Source organism: Squalius cephalus, assembly GCF_949319135.1.
Source record: "Squalius cephalus genome assembly, chromosome: 12".
Taxonomy (NCBI): domain Eukaryota; kingdom Metazoa; phylum Chordata; class Actinopteri; order Cypriniformes; family Leuciscidae; genus Squalius; species Squalius cephalus.
In genome coordinates this window covers 35793808-35816321 of record NC_137133.1, presented here as the reverse complement: position 1 = coordinate 35816321, position 22514 = coordinate 35793808, and the positions used below count along the sequence as shown (strand labels likewise).

Here is a 22514-nt window from a genome sequence, read left to right as displayed (position 1 = left end):
GTTTCTCTCGGCTGTGGATCATCTCATGGGTTTTCAGATGTTCTGACTGAATCTCTTGTCGCAGTGTGAACACTTGTAAGGTTTCTCTCCGGTGTGAATTCTCTGGTGCTGTTTTAAACGTTTATCTGAAATAAGTCTTCTCACACTCAAAGCACATGTTCTCTCACACCAGTGTGGATTTCCTGATGTGCTACTAAATTACACCGCAGTGAAAAACACTTTCCACATTCAGAACATAAATGTGGCTTCTCCTTCATATGAACTCTCAGTTGTGTCTTCAGGTGTGAAATGTTTTCTCACACTGATCACATGTGAACGGCCTCTCTCCAGTGTGGACCCTCATGTGAACGTCAAGATGTTGTTTGTTTGAGAATCTCTTTTCACATTGACCACACATGAACGTTTTCTCTCCGGTGTGGATTTTCATGTGAACTTTAAGATGTACTGACTGTGTGAAACTCTTCCCACACTGATCGCATGAGAACGGCCTCTCTCCGATGTGAACTCTCGTGTGAAGCTCAAGACGTTGTGTGTTTCTGAAACTCTTTCTACACCGAGTGCAGGTGAAAGATTTCTTGGCTCTTCTTTTCTTTAAAGGTGTCTTTTTAGTCTTTGAGCGTCTCAAAGGTTTTTCTCCAGGTTTGACATGATGTTCCTCCTCCACTTCACTCAGTTCTTCGCTCTCCTCGCTCTCTTCCATCAGGTCTGACATGAAAGAAAAAAAAGGTGTAATTTCATTAAAAAAAATATGAATGTTCTTCAGCATCATGAATGAATGAATGAATGAAGAATAAACACTAACCTCGTTGTTCTCCAGGATCTTCAGTGTGTTTCATTCTTCAGGGTTCTGGATCAAATGTTCTCCTGTCAGCTCTTCCTGATGCTTTGATGCTCTTCACTTGTAGCTGATGGGAATATTCCAGCATTTATTGGGGAATTGCTGTGGGAGGAGCTTTGCTGACCATGTGACTGCTGTGGGAGGAGCTTCACTGATGATGAATTGCTGTGGGAGGAGCTTCATTGACCATGTGACTGCTGTGGGAGGAGCTTCACTGACCCTAACTGCTGTTGGAGGAGCTTCACTGATGATGAATTGCTGTGGGAGGAGCTTCACTGACCATGTAACTGCTGTGGGAGGAGCTTCACTGACCATGTAACTGCTGTGGGAGGAGCTTCACTGACCATGTAACTGCTGTGGGAGGAGCTTCACTGATGATGAATTGCTGTGGGAGGAGCTTCTCTGCCAAAAACCATATCAGTTAGTGAGTTTGTTTTTTTACCCAATGACACTTCTAAACATTTCTATCTGTCTGTCTATCATAAAGTAACTGATGCTCATTCAACTCATAACCCTAAAATTATTCTCCTCCTTCATTCAAATATTGTTGTGGATTCTGTCACTTTTTTAAAAATCCCCCTTGAAGTCTTGGGGTTTTGATGCCAGAAAATAAACTTTATTATCCAAGTAACAAAGCCAAGTGCTTTTGCAAAAGCAAATCCAGAGTCCAGTCTGGAACATACAGTATAGCCTATACTTCAAATGTAATCAATACATATACGTGTGTTTTAAGCAGTGAACATGAGATTAAGGGCTTAGTAGTGGTGAGATGTGTAGCAGTGATGTGTAAACTGAATTTGGTGTGTTACAATGAAGTTATTGAATATTTTTCATAGTATAAAATATGCAAAAGCACATTTTACCAAACTAAGTGTTGTTGTATGACCAGTAGGAGACCATTGATGTGTAAACTGAATTCGGTGACACTACAAGTGTTTAACATTGAAGTTAATGATTATTTTTGTGGTGGGTTATATTGCACTTTGCAGACTTTCCCTCAGGACGCGTCTCTCCGCTGCTCTTAGAGATAATTTGGAAATTGCTGGCATTTGTGTTTGAACAAAGAGTTTCTTTGTTTAGCTCAAGAGCTATTGATTCGGGAAGTTCAGATCTGTGAATATATTGCCAACTTTACTGAACTCCATGAACAGTGCATTGTTAACGTACGGATCTCTGAAACACTGGACGTGTTTGTCCGAGCTCACAACAGGTTTTGTGAGGGAACGCAAATATCTTTGCGAAGGAGCGTAAAAGTTTTGAGAGGGAATAATGCATGCAAAAGACTTGACTTTTTCCCCTCCCATCCCAAATATTTTCCACCATCTCCCTTTAGAAATTAGCTTTAAGTGGCCATTCACCTGATATTTGAAGACTTTAACATAATAAATGAGGTGAAAACAGAGACTGTTGACATGAAATAAAGAGTGTTTTCAGCAGATCTGTTAATATTGATGAGCCTCAGACTATCAACACTCATTCAACAAGCCATTCAAGATCATCAGCAGATCATCTCACTTTATTCTGAGTGTTTGCTGTTAGAAACATTATTTGAGTCTGGATATGATAACTGCCCTATTGAAAGACAATACTGCTATTGCTCACAATATGACATGGATAAAACATCAATAATACAAAAACATGCATGACACTCAGGTAAATAACTACCATTATATGTCCATATGAATCTAAATGATTTCCTCATAGATGCATTAATTGCAATAAACTTATTATAGATCATCATTAGATCAGTTCTCATTAAAGGGTTAATATGAAGTTAGAGGCTCAATACATTTCAATAAACAACGTAATCTGCCAAAGATAAATGTCAACAGAGATAAAAATTGCAACACAACAATTCCCCTCACAGATCTCAAACTTTGACTTTTGACTTGACATTCAGTAACAGTTCTCACTCCAAACATCGAAACCATCACACAAACGAACACAAAAGCACACAAAATCGCTCCGGTTTGAATGAACTCAACATATTCTCCTCACATCACGCTTCCGTATAAGTTTGCATATCACTGTTTTTATTCAGGGTGAGTAATTACTGACAGATTTTTGTATTTTTGGGTGAACTAACCCTTTAACTTAACCACTGTTTACTTCTCCTGAAAGCGCAGAATCTGAGTAAACGGCACGAGCATCTGTTCGCTGTGATTCACCAACTGGGCGCATGAAGAGCGCGCTTCACCGCCAACATCTCGAGCTCTTCGTCGTGTCATTCCAGTCTATTAGTACTCAGTACTTGGGATTGGGAAGCGTGTGTGTTGTCATGTGGGATTACACTGGGACGACAGTGACGTGCCGCTGCGGGGCTTGGCTCTTGCGTTCTTGTCATTGATGTGTCGTAAAGAGAAGCGCGCCAGCAACGCTCTCGCACTCACTCCTTTCTCTCTCTCTCTTGCTTGTCATGTTGCATTGGTAGTTAATGCAGGAGTGCCGCAATATGAGTGACTCGATCTCTTTCTAGGAAGATTCCAATGAAATGATCACACACCGTGAGTGTGGTTGAGGTTGTAATGTTCAGGCCTTGATATGTTTTTTCTGAATCAGCTCACTCTTAAAAAGAAAGGTTGCGAAAGGGGGTTTTCACAGTGATTCCAGGGAAGGAACATTTCTGGTTCCTCAAAGAACCTTTCAGTGCACAATTCTTAAAAAGAATATTTTCTTCTTCTTAGTAAAAGCACATTTTTTAATAATTAAAAGAACCCTTTGCCACTATAAAGAACCTTTTGTAAAATGGAAGCATTTCATTGATGTTAAAGGTTCTTCATGAAACCATCAAAATAACCTTTATTTTTAAGAGTGTAACTAGATTTAGTTGCATTTTAGATTTTTTTTTTTTGTAGTTATTTTAGTATAGTTGAGATACTATATGTAAGTCGGGGTAAGATACCCACCTTTCTTTTTTCTCCAGATGACAAAAACTCATCTCAGCACTTTTGAAGAATTGCCACGCTATTTAAAATTTTGTAATTTCATCTGAATATCAACATTTGTGAGATTTTAGTCAGCCGAAACAGTTGAGGTTAATTTTGTGTTGTCTGGAAAATAGTGGTCTATATGACATTAAATTATGTATAATATTAAAATATTTTGTGTCTATTTGTTAATGATGAATTTGTCGACAGATCAGTGTTATTAGATTTATGGAGTAAAAGTTATAGTTTGAAGTAAAATTATAAAATTAGACCCGTGGGGTAAGATGCACCACCCAGAACTGGCCTAGAATGGCATGTTGTTGCTTGTGTAAGTGTTATTAATTTAAAATTGTTATTAATGGAGTTATTCAGTTTTCCATGAACTAGATGTACATTTCAGACATTTCGCTTTCGTTAAATCTTCAATTTCGTGAGTGAAATCTTTAAATTTGCATTCATAGTGTTGCTATTATGACACATCTTCAATTAAAATATGAGCAGTTAAATATGTAAATATTCATATGCCTGAAGTCACAGAATAATTTTACCTTTCAGATGAGATGAATCTCTTTTACTGGGATTCTGTTTTGTCTGACATCGGTTTTTCAATTATTTGACTAAGTTGTCAAAATTCTATTTTAAATAGAATAGTCATTTAGTATTTTACATTGGCACTTTAAATATATATTAGTAAGATTTATACCAAAAGTCATTTATGCATTCTGTAAAAGTTTACCCCAGTATTGGATTAGGATGCTCTCTTTGAATAATTTGCCATTTTGTTCTAAATTGGCAAAATGTTTTGGTAAATGCATTGTTCTAAAGCAGGGCATTTTCCCTCATGTTATCCTATAATGGTTTTAGTTAACCATAACTGCTTCATGCTAGTTTACACTGAAGATTATGGGTTTGTTAAAATCTCTAACCTTAAGTACGGACCTTCTTTGGCTTTGTTTGTTTGCAATAAAAAGGCTGATGTGTTTTTAGGGCTGCTGCTGCTGTTAAAACAAGGATCCTGATGAAGCGTGACATTAGCTTTTAGGGCAATATGGACGAGTATTTGTGAGGACTGAAATCTCAGCAGTTTCAGGGTGTCAGTCGAGCGTCACATGTCAGATCTGCTGCAGAGTTGATCTGGAGCTGTTCTTGCTGAGGTTGACGGAAGCGTAATGAAGGTCTGGAGGTTAATGCTGATTATGCAGTTGTTTGTCTAGGCGGGCTTCTTTAAAACAAGATGCACAATGTGAACTGATGCATGTAGTGCATTGCTCTGTCTCTAGTTCTGTCTCAAAACCATGTGAGCCATGTGACTCCTCCTGTACCTGGATGAGTTTTCAAAAATGCGTTGATCATATTTCATCCCAAAATAAAAAGGAAAAAATATTGCATTTTGGATACAGGAATTAAAGCCTGTTTTTAGGGCCATGTATTCTTTTGCATTTTGACATTTTTGTATGACAGTCAAGCACTTTCCTTCACTACACGACACCGTTTTTAACTAGAAACTGAAAACTTTTTATGCATTTTGGCCATGCATTTACAAGATAATGGTGTTTCGGCAGCCTGAAAATGCAAACTTTAATAATAATTTTAAAAAAGGGTTTCAAAGTGCAAGGTTACACTTTATTTTAAGGTGTCTTTGTTACACTGTAATTATACATTTAAGTCCTGAGTAATATGAAGTAACTACATGTACTTCCTTAGGGGTTTAGTTGCATGTTATTATGCATCATTTATTACTAGTAACTGTAACACGTGTAACAATGCCATTGTAAAATAAAGTGTTACCCAAGTTTTTGAAAACTATACCGTTATTGTCTCTGTGTAAACTACAAAAATCATATTTGTGAAAATGGTGACGTCATGTGCATGTGTATTACGTGTGGAGACGATAGCAGTATCTTTTTCAAAAACTTGCACTTTGAATCCCGCTTTCAAAAGTTTGCGTTTTCAGGCCCCCAAAACTCTGCTGTCGTGTAAATGAACAGCCAAAGCACATAAAGTTTCCCTTTTTAGTTGAAAACGGTGAGTCGTGTAAATGGCCCCTCAGGAAGCGGGTTTTAAAGTCCTCTGGTTGTCAATAATGTTATCCCTTAAAACTCATCTTTGATCACTAAAATGACCTATTTAAATGTTTTTTCCTTGAAAACAAATGTCTTCATACCTTAAAATAGCTTGAGTGTAACTCGACACCCTTGCCTCATTTAGTATGCGCGGTTCTATGAATATGCAAATGAGCCCCGCCTCCACTCACTCACTTAGCTCAGAGATCCACTGGTTGACGATCACACGTTGATCTGATTGGTTACAAGGTAGTTTGTGACGTCAGAAACACCAGCGATTTCAAAGCGTGTTTTTGAGACTGTCTTTGGTTCACTGCAGTTTTAAGGTGGAAATACTCAGCAATGCTGTCGACTTATGAATTTACACATGGTTTGTCTTAAAGCATATTAAAAACACCACACACATAAACAACATTAAAAGCTAGATTTTCACCAGAGGCGTACCAGAGGTTTTAGTACATCGTTGCAAACATACCCCAATTCTATTCAGCTATAAATCAGCTCTAAAGAAAATATTAGTGTCATTATTCAGCTCAATTACTTAAGTAATATATGTTTCATATAAATTATACATATTAAATGGTTCACTACATTTTGATTCACTATACTATTTACTACATTGGGCAGATTTGTTATGCAAAGTGTGTTATGAAATGAAATTGTTTTAATCATAAATTATTCATGACATAATCCATAATCCTGAAATGATCTTTTCCCCACGTTGTGCAGGTGCTAGGTCAGATTCAGGACACTATGTTGCACTGAAGTTTGACCTCATTTTCAGATGTGTCAATCATCTTTCAAATGTGATGTTTCCATACACATTTTCAATTAGCGGAGTTTAGAAATGATCATTCATTCATAATGCATGTATCATTATAAAGGCAGTTTTCTTTCTTTGATAATATAATTGTGTCATATCATTTGGTGATTTTATGATTTGTAAATATAGGCTTTATGTATTTATGCATGTATATATCTTGTTGATGCCATGTTTACTCATTATCTCCCTTTGGGAAAGGTGCTTTATAAATAAAATGTAGGCTAGCTACACTCTAAAAACTGCTGGGTTAAAAACAACCCAATTTGGGTTATTTTGGCAACCCAGCGCTGGGTCAAAAAGGGACGTACCCAGCACTGGGTTGTTTTAACCCAACTAGTTGGGTTAAATGTTTGACCCAGCATGCTGGGTTGAACATTGAACCCAATTATGGGTTAAAAATTACTACAGTGCTGGGTTAATGTGACCCAAAATGGGTTGGAAATTTAAACTAAAAATTTTAGTAATCAAAATGACTAAAATAACACATCTACAGCAATACAGACTTCCGTAATCAAAATATGAAAATTTATTTTTGTTTTATCAAGTAAAATTGTCCATTTGTGAATACATTTTTTTTTTTATTTCCCTGAAAATTGAAAATGCATGAAACCATATCACAGAAAGACTTGAAATAACTTCTTGAAGAAAATATGAAGTGAAATCTAAAAACATTTCACAACATTTACATCAAGATCTTGAGCATAAGATATCATGTGAGAGAAATACTCAGTAAGAATCAATTGTAGTGTAATTGTACTGTAGAAGAAAAGTACATGTATTTAGAAGTAATAGTAAATATAACAGAACAGCATAAAAGAGTCAAGGTCGCAGACAGTAATAACCTGTTTGTCAGCAAAAATTAGTCCGAAAAATTAACCTTTTGAAGAAAATATGAATTTGAAATCTTAAAACATTTCAAAGCATTTACATCAACATCTTGAGCATAACATATCATGTGAGAGAAATACTCACAGTAATAATCAATTGTAGTGTAATTGTACTGTAGAAGAAAAGTACAAGTATTTAGAAGTAATGGTTTAGAAGTAATAGTAGTAAATATAAAAAGAACAGCATAAAAGAGGCAAGGTCACAGACAGTAATAACAAAAACTACTGTTTGTCAGCAAAAATGAATGCTCGCAAAACTCTCATTGTTGGTGTTTCATCCCCAGAAAGTCCATACACCACAGTCTGTAAAAACTGCCACACTGTGGAACACTGTTTCGGGTAGTCTATGTCAAACACGTAGAACGCCTTAAAGCAAACATCAACTGCAGCAAGCAATGTATTTTGCTCGAGTGCCTCTCCGTTTATAATGGCAAAGGCTTGAAAGCACTGGTTGTCTCCAAGCATGAGAACATGTGGAAATTCAGAGTCTTTTGAGCGCAGGTACTCAGCCATATTGGTCCCAATCTGACAAAAAAAAAAAAAAAAAAGAAGAGAGAAAAAAGAAAAGAAAAAGAATTGGCATCAATTTAGAACGCTAAAATTTAAAACTAATGTAAATACCTTTAGGAACAGTAAAGGCTATGACACACCAAGCCAACCATCGGCCAATGATAGCACTAGTCGGACCCCAGTTGGCAGGGGTTGGCCATAGCCTTTACAGTATTCCAACTTTTTGGCCCAGATGCAAATGACTCATGGCAACAACACAGTTACCGTTTGATGTCACTAGTTTTTTTTTATGTCGGCTTGGTGTGTCATGGCCTTAAAGGGTTAGTTCACCCAAAAATAAATACTTAAATTAAATTAAATCTGTTCATCATATAAAGCGATCAAGTCTTTTCAGAAAATTTGAAATACATTAGATTCATATGAATTAGTTTTACAATCTTTTTATTAACTTTTTGTAGCATCAAAGTGGTAATTGCATAGACTGCCAATAGTGGGACAGAAAGCTCTCATATTTCATTAGAAATATCGTCATTCCATTCCGAAGATGAACAAAAGTCTTAAAGGTTTGGAACGACAGGAAGGTTTGTAATTGATGACAGAATTTTCATTTTTGGGTGACACTACTCAATGTATTTTTTCACTCAAAAATTAAATTAAAAACATTACTAGATTTGTGACGTTGATAATTGTCAAAATGTGTCAGTCTTTTAAAAGGGTCCATACAATATATTGTAAATACTTAAATCATGTAGTTTTAGCAATGGCTGTTAACTTACAGGCTGTATGTCTATGAAGGCCTTCCGGGTTTCAATGAAAGTTGGTTTAAACGTTTTCCTTCCAATCTTGTACACTGGTGTTGGAAGGACTACAGGAAGTACTTGCAAGGCGACATCACTCTGCATCTCTTTAGAATACAATGAAAAAATGTTCATAAAAATCACTCAAAATTAAAAAAAAAAGTTTCATAAAACTGCAATAAAATTTGACTGCAATAAATCTGGATGTATGACATTCATTTATTAAATTGTGTTACAAAGAAATAGTTAACAAAATGAAAATGGTCCTGACTAACAGTAATTGTAAACAGGGAAAATCTCTCATTTTTTAGAATGACATGAGAGATAGTAATTCATTTTTAGACTGAATTATTCATTTGTAACAGTGTTCTTAATACCCATTACCTGCTGACATCAATTCTACACTGGAAAGTAGATCAAGAGATTGTTTCTCTCTGCTGGCAAACTGCAGAATCTTATCCTTAAACACAGGTACCCAATTTTCGGTGAGTTTTGAAGCGGAGTCTGGATTCAAAATTAAGAAATCCTGGGATATCTAAAAAATACAAAACAAAGGCCAACATGGCAAACAAAGTTGTAAAACAAAAAAGAAAATACTGAGCCAATGTTTTTATTTCTTAAATTTAAACCCACCATGCCTGGTGTGTCGAGGAGACGTGGATACTCCTTGAATATTTCCATGATTGTCTTGGATCCATTGTCACGAATCCATTTGGCCCTATGGATAGACGTCTCCTTCATGTATTGCTCAACCTGACTTAGTGGCCAGATATTATTTTTAAGCCACTCTGTCATTTGAGTAGCTCTTTCTGAATCTACATTTGACTCTGTTGAGAGCAGAAATGTAATCACAAACAGGAATTTTGAGTGGGAAAATATGTTAAGCTGAGGTACACACAGACACACATACACACATTTTATATATATACATATATATATATATATATATATATATATATATATATATATATATATATATATATATATATATAAAATTCCGTCAACTATCCCACGCATCTTTCACGCTGTCCCTGGCTAATCAGGCAGTCCTTATTAGCTATGGTTCTACCACTGTGTTGAGGTATTTTGAAGTATCGCATCAGAAACGAGTGATGGAAACACCAAAATTAGAAACAAAATTCCTTAATTCACAAAGAGGTTTTACACTCGCTTGAGGTGGTTTTTGACTAGTACGAAAACAAGTTAATGCAAATAATGGGAGATAGAAACGCATTTGCCGAATAAATTCTGATGTTGCCAACATTAAACCCAAGTGAGGGCTCTTTTTAGAGAACCAAATAATTTGGCTCAGCTCAGTAATAAGAGTCATTTATATATATTAGACACAGACATACGTACATACCTGGCAAAATAAAACTACTGCTATCTCTTGGGTTATCTGAAGAAACTCGATTTTCTCTTCCTTTTCTGACCCTTTTGCGCACGTTACGAAGACGCTCCTCCAGGAAGCCAGTAGCAGGTCTGTGGTATCGACCTGGACTGAACCATGCTTCCTTGTGTTTAAAGAAAAAGAAAACGGTATTAAAAAGAGCAACACTGGCCCCATTTACATGAGTACATGAATGTGATTAAAGCAGTGTTTTCCCATCCCTGTTCCTGGTGCCAGCATTACACATTTCTGAACTCTTCCTAATCAAACACCTGATTCAACTCATCAGCTCGTTAGTAGAGACTCCAAGACCAGAAATACATGGGTCAGATAAGGCAGTGCTTCTCAAACCTGTCCTGGGACCCCCACCACTGCACATTTTGTATGTCTCCCTCATCAGACACACCCAATTCAAGTCTTGCAATCTACTAATGAGCTGGTCAGGTGTTAAATGTGCAATGGTGGGAGGTCCCCAAAACATGATCTGAGAAGTACACATGTGCTAGTGCTGTAACCTTTAAGCACAGGTTTAAAAACAGCAATTATTTCATACTTCTAAGTTCAGAAAAACAGAAGTCCGTATAAATACAGCAAAATCACATCCCTGTGTTAGACACTGTACTCACATAGCCTTTACCCTGGCAATCCTTAAGGCATGGAAACTGTTCAACTACTGATGAAGCAAGGGTGACTTTTGTACCTGCACTTGGGCTAGAAGAAAAAATGTCATATTTTGAATTTTAACAATAGTACAAATGTACACACCAAGACATTTAATATATCAAAAAATATTTTAGCATTAAAATGTTTTACTTTAATTTGTATTGAAAATGTGTACTCACTTTTCTCCAAAGCGTTCAATAAGATGTGACACCAAGATCCGAACCATGGCTTGTCTCTCTTTAAGTGAAATGCAGTGCTTGTTTTCAATAGTATCTACAATACCTCTGCCATTGGGTGTTGCAAGAAGGATGTCTCTTACGTTCTAAAAAAAAATATTTTAGTTTAAAAGAAAAACATCCTACAAATTTCTTTAATTTAATGCAAAAAAAAAGAAAAAAAGACAACTCCTTTTCTAGCAACAGTCTGGTCCCAAAACAAGAAATCAATAAACACAAACTTACAAATGCTGCTACTTGCTCCACAGATATCCTGTGCTGCTGCTCCCTTGATATAGTAGGTGTAGTTGCAAGCTCTTCAATTGATTCCTTTAATAGAAAAATGTAATGGTAATGCACATGTATGCATTTTTACAGTATGTTAGGTCTGCACAATATATTGTTTCATGATGTGCACATTCACATTTCTGTTAATTCAACTAAACCATTATTTACAAAAATTAATGTCAGTCAAAAGGCATTTTATTATCACAGAAAACTTGAGAAAAGCTCTTATCTCCAACTTATCCCGGGAGTGGCACGGACAAAATGGCGGTCGAGGTAACGTAAAAAAAAATTAAAAAAAATTAAAAAGGTAAAAATGTAAGTATAGTGAATAGTATGCTCATATTAAATTAATAATATCTACTGTTACTATTATACAGTTAAACGAAAGCAGAGCGGAAAATTTGTGAAGTATGTTCTGACAGAAGACCAAGCTAACGTTAGCAAAGTAAGTTAAACTTCACCGAATCAAACCCGTAGCTAATACAGCAAATCATATATAATAAAGTTAACATATTCAGAAGCAAAAATTAACAATTAACAATAACAATTAACTTTTAAAAATGGACTTACAACTTTTCCCTTCCTAAGGCCAGCGTCGCGATGACAGTGTGGCGCACTTTCTTCCTAACGTAGTCCACTGAGCAGAGCGTATGAGGCGCAGCGCGGCTGTCATTCGGCCGTGAGGTTAATCTCAATTGAGCTGAGAGCGTAAAACTGCGTTTATACAGTAAAATCGTTAGAGAAATATTGAATATGTAAGGGATAATGTATAGCGAGGCGGTTGTTATAGCGAATAACAACCCCGACAGGCTGAACGGGACAAAATATTGATTTAAAAAGGAGTTTATTGATTTAAAAGCTTCCGCTAAAGAAAATAGTCCGTTCCGCATCCATAGCAACGCTCTGTTTTTCATGGCAACGGTGTGTTATACTGCAGCGGTCTGTTATCAAGAAATCAAACAGACCGTCTTCTACATTGGTATTCAACCAAGCCATGTAATAAATGTTGATAACAGACTCTATTAACAGAATTTTTGGAAATAAGACAGAAAACCAATAAAAAGCGGCAGTTAAGACTTGAGGCAAAAACCGCGAATATTTCCATATAAGCTCTTTTCTGACTTTTCCACCTTCCACGAAATCTCAAAATACTCTTGGATAAAAACCAATTGATAACTACTTGAAATTTGTATATTTACTTACCATAAATTGCATACACGTCTTTTCTTTGCTTCCACCTGAAGGCGCTAAGAAAATGGCGGCTTCTCCGACTGGTGTCGTCCGTGTTGTTGCGTGACGTGCGTGCTCTCTTTCACGTCCGCGTTCCCAACCCAGCACCGCTGGGTTACAGATTAAGAACGATTTTCAACCCAAATTGGGTTACATCAACCCAGCATCAGTCTCAACCCAGCGTTTGGGTTGAAAAAACAACCCAGCATTTTTTAGAGTATTATTATGATTATGATTTGCATGGTCTGCCCCACATTTGCATGAGGTGATGCCCTCATTCACAGTGATTTGCATGTCTTTGAAGTGAATTCATGGGCTTGTTTGAACTGCAAAACCAATTTGAAATGTTATTTCTTGTGTGATGCAGAAATACATTAATTTATGTGAATCATCACATTACAATCTGTGCAGTGTCATCTGTCATGTGTATGACATTTTTATTTATTTATATTATTAAACAAAACATTTGTTTTTGTGTTTTATGTCAAAATATGAAACTTTACTTTTTTATATTTTAGATAAAAAGCTAAGTGAAAATAGCCGTACATTTCCCAGACCTTTATCTTCTATATGCGCGTTTAAACTTTTAGACTGACATCCCTCGTTCTTCATTCTTTAACGTTTCTTCTGTCGTCTTCTGGCTTACAGTGTAATGATGGTGTGGATAATGGTTTATTTTAATCATGTGTGAGGCTGTTTGTTTCACACATCACATAGGCGCGTGATCAGCGGCAAGTGACGGAACGCCAGGGCGCGAGCACGTCTCTGCTACCATGGTAACATCAAACGTTACACAGGAACTGAAAGTAAGTCGTCAACATTTCGAAGTGTTTAACTATTTAATGAATTAACATAATGTATATTCTATTCAAATTCGTTATTTTATTCATTAGTATCGACTATTTTAACGGGAAAACTCGCTTAGTAAATACACAATTGCGTCCATCAAGAAAAGTTGTTGACCTCTGCAGCAATATTATATTTTATATTTATTTATATGAGTCATATTTAATGTCTCTGATTGTTAAAGGTGTTGCTTTCTGTCAGTTTTAGCGGTATGTCTCAAAGTCAGTCTTCACGGAGACCCAGGGGAATGAGGCCGGCGAACGGAGTCGCTGACGGGCGGAAAATGCGCAGCCTCATCGCGGAGGATCCTGACTGGTCGCTGGCACTGGTTCCTTCACTAACAACACTCTGCCTACAGCATATTATAAAACACTTTGAAGGTAAACAATACAAATGTAGCCTATCATTTGTGACCCTGGACTACAAAACCAGTCACATGGGTCAATTTTTTTAAATTGAGATTTATACATCATCTGAAAGCTGAATGAATAAGCTTTCCAATTGATGAATGGTTTGTTATGATAGGACAATATTTGAAAATCTGGAATCTGAGGGTGCCATAAAATCAAAACATTGAGAAAATCACCTTTAAAGTTGTCCATTTATGTTCATGATTGTGCTGTATTCACTCACAAAAATAAATGTTTTATATATTTACTAATATCTTAGGATAATTAATATCCTAATGATTTTTGGCATAAAAGAAAAAGCGATAATTTTGACCCATACAATGTATTGTTGGTTATTGCCACAAATATACCCGTGCAACATGTGACTGGTTTTGTGATCCAGGGTCACATTATACATTTAGTTTATTCACTCATATAACCACCACCATAAGTATAAGCTTCATATTCACTCTATATATCGGACCAAAAGAACCAAGAATAGTGTAAACGCACCTTAAGAATTATCTTCATATATATAACTTTACACTACCAGTCAAAAGTTTTGGATCGGTAAGATTTTTAATGTTTTTAAAAGAAGTCTCTTCTGCTCACCAAGGCTGCATTTATTTGATTAAAAATACAAAGAAAAACAGTAATATTGTGACATATATTATTACAATTTAAAACAGCTTTTTTTTCTGTTTGAATATAGTGAAGTGTAATTTATTCCTGTGATCAAAGCTGAATTTTCAGCATCATTACTCCAGTCTTCAGTGTCACATGATCCTTCAGAAATCACTCTAATATGATGATTTGATGCTCAAAAAACTAGCTACTAATATGTACCATTTAGGTACTAATATGGCCCTTTATGGGTAAATAAGGCACATACAGTCAAACCAAAAATGATTCAGACACCAGATATATATATATATATATTTTTTTTTTTACTAGTGGGTGCAGGACACTATAGTTCATTTGTGACCCTGGATCACAAAACCAGTCACATGTCGCACGGGTATATTTGTGGCAATAGCCAACAACACATTGTATGGGTCAAAATTATCGATTTTTCTTTTATGCCAAAAATCATTAGGATATTAAGTAAAGATCATCTTCCATGAAGATATTTTGTAAATGTCCTACCGTAAATATATTTAACATTTATTTTTGTGAATGAATGCTGCACAATCATGAACATAAATGAACAACTTCAAAGGAGATTTTCTCAATGTTTTGATTTTTTTGCACCCTCAGATTCCAGATTTTCCAAATAGTTGTATCTCTGCCAAATATTGTCTTATCCTAACAAACCACACATCAATGGAAAGCTTATTTATTCAGCTTTCAGATGATGTATAAATCTCAATTTCAAAAAATGTACCCATGTGACTGGTTTTATGGTCCAGGGTCACATTTATGTAAGTGAGAATAGCAAAATAAAGTAAACTGTGACATATTATACCCAAAAATTCTACCAGTAAAATTTATACAAATTTGGGAGCAAAAATGATTCAGACACTTTGACCTGATCATGTTCTGCTGAAGTGTTTTTTCTTTAATTGCGAATGCTCTTTTTACACACAGACTGAACAAAATGAAGCATTGCTTGGTGATTGGTTGAGCTAAACTGGTATTATCTAATAGTGTAGTTAAATTTAACAGCTGACAGATATTCAACATAATTCATGTGTGAGACAGTCTAACAGAAGGATGGACAAAACCAGTCAAATATCAACTTATTTGATAACTCATATTTAATACTATTTTCTAAACTATAGCGAATAAACTGTGATAATGTGAGAAATGTTGAAGGGTACTGCCCCAGTGACAGCTTTTGTGCCATGTTTTGAGAGTGTATTGTAGTTGTTTGCAGATGTCATTAATGAAAGAATGTTCTCAATTTGCACATGAGCCTGTACTGTGCATTAATATTTTGCAGAGAACCCCATTCTGGATGAACTCATGCCCAACTATAAAGCGTATGTCCTCCAGCGACTGCCAGCGTCTCTTCCCTTGACCGTCAGCGCAAACCTCATCAGTGATGAGAGCTACTGGAAGCGCTGCTGTGAAGGTCGCTGGCGTCTCTGTGACGTCTCCACATACGGCAACAGCTGGAAACGCATGTTCTTCGAGCGGCACCTAGAGAACATCATTGAACTCTTCATCCCAGATGCAACCGACACCAAGACCGTCCTGGATCTGGTGCCACTGTGTGGAATCTACGTGAAGCGCCTTAAAGTCTCTCAGCTGCTGCCGCCCATCAAAGAGCCGCCCAGCTTTGACGAGGACGATCGTTCGGATTGTGCCAGTGATATGGGCAGTGAAGGACCCTCCATTGATCACTTTGATTTCCGGATTCTGCTCGACAAACTCCCGAACCTGGAGGAGCTGAGCGTGGCGTATGGAGTGAAAGGATGCGGCATGAACTTTGAGTGGAATTTGTTTGAGTTCACCTTCAGAGACTGTGAATCCCTGGCAAAAGCCCTCAATTCCTGCAAGACTTTACAGGTTCAGTTAATTGTTATTATTAGTGTTTTTTTTTCTTTTTCTTCAGTTTTCAGAAACATTTTATAGGCTATGCAAAATATAGGATCACGTTAAAGGGATAGTTCACCCGAAAATGAAACTTCTCTCAGTAATTACTCACCCTCATGTCGTTCCAAACCCGGCCGTAAGACTTTCGTTCATCTTCAGAACACAAATTAAGATGTTTTTAATGAAATCTGAGAGATTTCTGTCCCTCCATTGACAGCTACGCAACTACCACTTTCAAGCCCCAGAAAGGTAGTAAAGACATCATTAAATGAATCCATGTGGCTCCAGTGGTTTAACCTCAATTTTTGAGAAGCAACATGAGTGCAGTTGTTTGCGCAAAAAAAAGCATAATTTACCACTTTATTTTATATAATATTAATTTCCAAAGAGCATTCACTCAACAATGTCTGCTATGTGTCAACACAACACGCACACATTGTGGTGCTCTCGTGAAATTCATATTTTGTTAATAAAGTGGTAATTTATGTTTGTTTTTTTGCGCAAACAAAGCACTCGCTTCATAAAATTGAGGTTAAACCACTGAAAAGTCACATGGATTCATTTAATTATGTCTTTACTACCTTTCTGGGGCTTGAAAGTGGTAGTTGCGTAGCTGTCAATGGAGGGACAGAAATCTCTCAGATTTCATCAAAAATATCTTCATTTGTGTTTTGAAGATGAATGAAAGTCTTACGGGTTTGGAACGACATGAGGGTGAGTAATTACTGACAGAATTAAAAATTTTGGGTGAACTAACCCTTTAAAGTCCCCCTGTGGTGAAAATCCAGCTTTTAATGTTGTTTATATGTCTATGTGGTGTTTTTAATATGCTTTAAGATGAACATGTGTAAATTCATAAGTCGACACCATTGCTGAGTATTTCCTCCTTAAAACTGCAGTGAACCAAAGACAGTCTCAAAAACACGCTTTGAAATCGCTGGTGTTTCTGACGTCACAAACTACCTTGTAACCAATCAGATCAACGTGTGATCGTCAACCAGTGGATCTCTGAGCTGAGTGAGTGAGTGGAGGCGGGGCTCATTTGCATATTCATAGAACCGCGCATACTAAATGAGGCAAGGGTGTCGAGTTACATTCAAGCTATTTTAAGGCATGACACATTTTTTTCCAAGGATTTTTTCCAATGTCATTTTGGTGATCAAAGATGAGTTCTAAGGGATAAAATGATTGACTACAGGGGGACTTTAAGTCTTCAGTTTTTTCCTGTGGAACACAAAAGGAGATGTTTAGCAGAATGTTCACACTGTTTTCTTCATACAAATAAAGCATATAGTGATCAAGAACTGTCAAGCTCCAAGAAGGACATGAAATCATCATAAAAGAAGTCCATACATCTTACATTTATGCCTGGTCTTCATACAAAATCATGATATGACTCCAGAAGGCTTGATATATAGCACGCACGTCATATGGACTCATTTTATGGTGCTTTTTTTGTCCTGGCATTCGTCAGAGCATCTGTGTTGACATTTGGTTGTTAAATTCCAACTTTTCTCACCAGGTCTTCAGGATCCATCGCAGTAAGGTGGACGATGAGAAGTGTTGCATGCTTGTGAGTCAATTGCTGGATCACCCGTCCCTGCAGGAGCTGGACTTTTCACATAATCACATCAGCGACCGCGGAGCCCGGGCCATCGGGAAGCTTCTGAACCGCAGTCAGCTGAAGAGGCTGGTCGTCTGCAACAACCAGATAAGAGCTTCAGGAGCTCAGGCACTGGCTCATGCTCTGGCCAGAAACGCCACGCTGATGTCCCTCAACCTGAGGCTCAACCGCATCGGGGATGAAGGGGGTCAAGCTCTGGCTCAGGCTCTGATCATGAACAAGACCTTAGAGAACCTTCACCTGGGGGGAAATAACATGTCGGAGCCCACGGCCGTGGCGCTGTCTCAGGCTTTGATGGAGAACTGGACCCTCAAGAGCCTAAACCTGTCCAACAACAGACTGGGAGTCGTGAGTAAACCTGAGAATAGGAAATTGAACACATTCTCATCTAAAAAAGGGACAAATCACAACTTTTCAACCAATATAGAACACTGCAAAAAGTGAGTTTGTCTTGTTTTCCACTAAAAAATCCCAAACATTCTTAAAGTAAGATAAATTTGAATAAACTTTCAAAATTCACTGTAAAACGTGATTTTCGTACTCAGTATTTTTGCCTTGTTTTCCAGTATAAATAAACAAAGACGCTCAATTAAACAAGAACAAGGGGGAAAAAAATTAAACAAAAATTAAAACAAAAAATACCTGCCAATATGGTAAGAAAAAACTAATTAAAGGTTTATTTTTTCTTACCCCATTGGCAGATGTTTTTCTAATTTTTAGCACCACTTAATTTTGATAATTCTTTCAGAAAACAAAACTTAATATTTTGTTATTTTGCATCTGTATTTTTGTTATATTTTATATTCTGTATTATCTTTGTTTTACAGTAAAATATCTAAACATTCTTCAGGTAAGATAAAAAAACATGATTTTTCTTATATTCAGTATTTTTGTCTTGTTTTTCAGTACAAGAAGAACACAAGATGTTTTCTGAGAAATGCGTCAAAATTAAACAAGAAAAAATTAATAAAACAAGAAGAAAAAAATCTGCCAATGGGGTTAGAAAATTAACCTAACATTTTATTTTTTATTTTCGTAGATATTTTCTCTCATTTTTGGCATAAAGTTCACAAAATTTTGATCAAATATTCAGAAAACAATACTCAATATTTTGTTATTTTGCATTTCAAGTAAATGTATTATTTGTAATATTTGTACTGGAAAACAAGACAAAAATCACATTTTCCTTTCCTGGATGTTAAAATGGGTGGAAATAAATCTTACATAGTGACAAGTGGAAAACAAATTACGGTAACAAGAAGGAACATTCTGGAAACCACCACTAAAACCCCAGCATCATATTGCAACATTTGCTGTCTCTAATATTCCCTTTTTTTCTTTCAATGAAAAACAAAGGCCTGTTTTAAAGCATTTAATTGTCTGTAAAGAGGTGAATATGAAACGATACAGCCCTGTCGTTCACGTTCAATTATTCATGGCAGCAGGATAGATGTGCGCTAACACACAGACATGTGGGATGGGGATTACCTCTCTCCTGGGACGGATCGTCCAAATGGTTCCTGCATTTATCCGCTCCTCCCATCTCTGTTTCAAGGCAAATCATATTTCAAACAATTGCCTCTCATTCCGGAAAGAGCTCTGGCGCTACCCACCCGAAGCATTAGTCTGCACACTCAGAGTCCAGAGATCTTAATGTGAAATGTAGAGTTTGCAGCTGTGCTGTAAAATGTGATACGCTTCGTCATCGGAGTACTTCAACCTTCGGATAGTGCGATGCCATTTACAGGAGAGATATTCAGCATTAACCATCAAATCTGATGCAAAGTCATGCTGAATTATGATGGTCTGATCATAAAAAAAAAAAAAATGACATGAATTCATCAAAAGCATTACATAAAATCAAAATTTGCTTTCTTAATACATGTTACGGGTCTTTTACCATCAGTTCATGTTATGGATGATTTTCTTTCATCAAAATGCTTCTGATATGACCTTTTTCAGTTAGTGGTTAATGTTAAAATATTGTATCTAGTCGTAATGCAGCCTTTCTCATTTATTAAATCATTTTATGCCGCAAAGCTTAACAATAACACCAAAAACTTAGTAATTTACGCCTAGTGTGTTGCTATGGCTTGGATACTTCCTTCAGTGTTCAGTGTCAGTGCCCATTTTAACATCCACAAGGTGAAAATTATACAGTACTGTTCAAAAGTCTGGGGTAAGTACGATTTTTTTAAAGAAATTAATACTTTTGTTGAGCAAGGATGCATTAAATTGATCAAAAGTCATTTATAATGTTACAAAAATATTTCTATAAATGTTCAAATAAATGCTGTTCTTTTGAACTTGCTATTCATCAAAGAATCCTGAATAATAATAATAATAATTTCTTGAGCATCAAATCATCATATTAGAAAATGTAAATTAATAATTGAGCACCAATAATAATTAATGATTGGAATGATTTCTGAAGGATCATGTGACACTGAAGACTGGAGTAATGATGCTGAAAATACAGCACAGGAATAAATTACATTTTACTATATATTCACATAGAACACAGTTATTTTAAATTATAATAATATTTCACAATAGTTCTGTTTTTACTGTATTTTTGATCACATAAATTGTGAGCATAGAGACTTCCTTCAAATGCTCATTTTCACTCAATCTCCTGTTAATCTTGAGTACCTATAGAGTAGTATTGCATCCTTCATATCTCCAAAACGTCTTTAGTTTTATTATATTTATAAGTTAAAGATTGGCTGTACCGAGTCTTTCCGGAAAAAACCGAGCGGCTGGGGGCGGGCCGTGTGGGCGGTGTGCTATAGCTGTGCTAACTGATCTAACAACAACACAGAGAGACATTTGAAGTAGTTTACTCACCGTGACTGCTCGATCCTTAAGCATTAGACGATCTGCAAATAAGTCGATCTGGGCTTTGTTTATAAAACAATCATCGTCGAAATGCAGGGAACAAAGAGTCGTGCACAACCTCCGTTGATGCTTCGAAAAAACAAACTCCATCCACTATTCCCTTAACGCTGGGTTCTTTGGGAATCTGTGCAGGGTCACCAAAAACCCACTTCTTTGGTGACATTGACTTCCCTAAAAGCCGAGCATAGCGCTTTGAGGTAACGTACTGCTTTCGCTCTCTTCTCTCTCTGTCTGGTCTGCGAGTGCGCGCGCGGCCGCGGAGAAGTGCCCTTAGGACCCATATAAGGAAATTCCGCTCTATCTTACGTAAGACAGAGCCATACTCGAAAAAAACTTTCCGAAACTTGTGACAAACCGGAAGGAGTATTTTTGGAACAAAAATACTCCTTCAAACGTACAACTTAACTTTTGAAACTTTGTCCATGTTTAGCATGGGAATCCAACTCTTTAACAGTGTAAAAAACTCAGTATGCATGAAATAGCAATTCACCCCCCCTTTAAACGTTTGAACGGTGGTATAGGTCTTAATAAATCGCCAATTCGCCACTGTTTAATATTTGGTTGTGGTGAAATGTTGTCTTTTTTAACTTTTACTCTCATGTAACTGAGCTCTTTTTACCGTCACGTTCATTAATGATAGATAAAATCAAGTATCGCCTATTATTTTTCTCATTTAACATGTTTTACTTGGAAGCAAATACCATTTCTTGTTCACTTTAGTTTAAAGTAGAAAGTCCTGAATGAAATCAATCAACCCTAGGACTTATTTAATGACCCTCTCTCACAGTTATGTCTCTGATTTGTGCGTAATCCAAATAAAATGTCACATCTGTGTGTGTGTGTGTGTCTGCTACAGGACGGCGGAAAGCTTCTGGAGGAAGGGATGTCCCACAACAGCAGTGTGTTGGAGTGTGACATCCGGCTGACCGATGTGGGTCAGGACAGTGAGTACTGCATCGCTCAGGCTCTCCGCACCAATCAGGTCAAGGCTGCCCGCAAAAATCAATCACAACTGTGATCCCAGTGCCAAAGTAGAGTCAGCAGGGAGTCATTACTGGCCACTGAAAAACACTGAAAACTAATTAAAAAATGACCAAAATTACTCTTACTAGATCTATTATTCTTAAACAATGAAATTAAAATTGATTTAATAAAAATGTATTCAGACACCTTTCTCACATTATCACAGTTTATTCGCTATAGTTCAGAAAATGGTTATTAAATATGAGTTATCAAATCAGTTGATGTTTCACTGGTTTTGTCCGTCCTTCTGTTAGACTGTCTCACACATGAATTATGTTGAATATCTGTCAGCTGTTAAATTTAACTACACTATTAGATAATACCAGTTTAGCTCAACCAATCACCAAGCAATGCTTTATTTTGTTCAGTCTGTGTGTGAAAAGAGCATTAGCAATTAAAGAAAACACACTTCAGCAGAACATGATCAGCTCAAAGTGTCTGAATCATTTTTGCTAGCAAATTTTTATATATTTTACTCGTAGTCACTGTATGAAGAATTTTTGGGTATAATATGTCACAGTTTACTTTATTTTGCTCTCCTCACTTACATAAATGAACTATAGTG

The 22514-nt window shown here is 36.5% G+C and overlaps 1 protein-coding gene across 2 annotated transcripts; it reads left to right on the top strand.

Annotated features, from left to right (window-relative positions):
- Positions 1–13376: 13376 nt before the first annotated feature.
- On the top strand, positions 13377–22015 carry drc5 (dynein regulatory complex subunit 5). Of its 2 annotated transcripts, none has more exons than XM_079889006.1 (5): positions 13377–13437; positions 13685–13857; positions 15809–16377; positions 17927–18376; positions 21783–22015. In XM_079889006.1, exons 2-5 carry the CDS (start codon positions 13689–13691, stop codon positions 21942–21944), a joined length of 1350 nt encoding a protein of 449 aa, XP_079745132.1. In that variant the 5' UTR covers positions 13377–13437; positions 13685–13688; the 3' UTR covers positions 21945–22015. The 2 variants fall into 2 exon arrangements, with proteins under 2 accessions (XP_079745132.1, XP_079745131.1); XM_079889005.1 differs by having other exon boundaries at positions 13384–13437; positions 13679–13857.
- Positions 22016–22514: the final 499 nt, after the last annotated feature.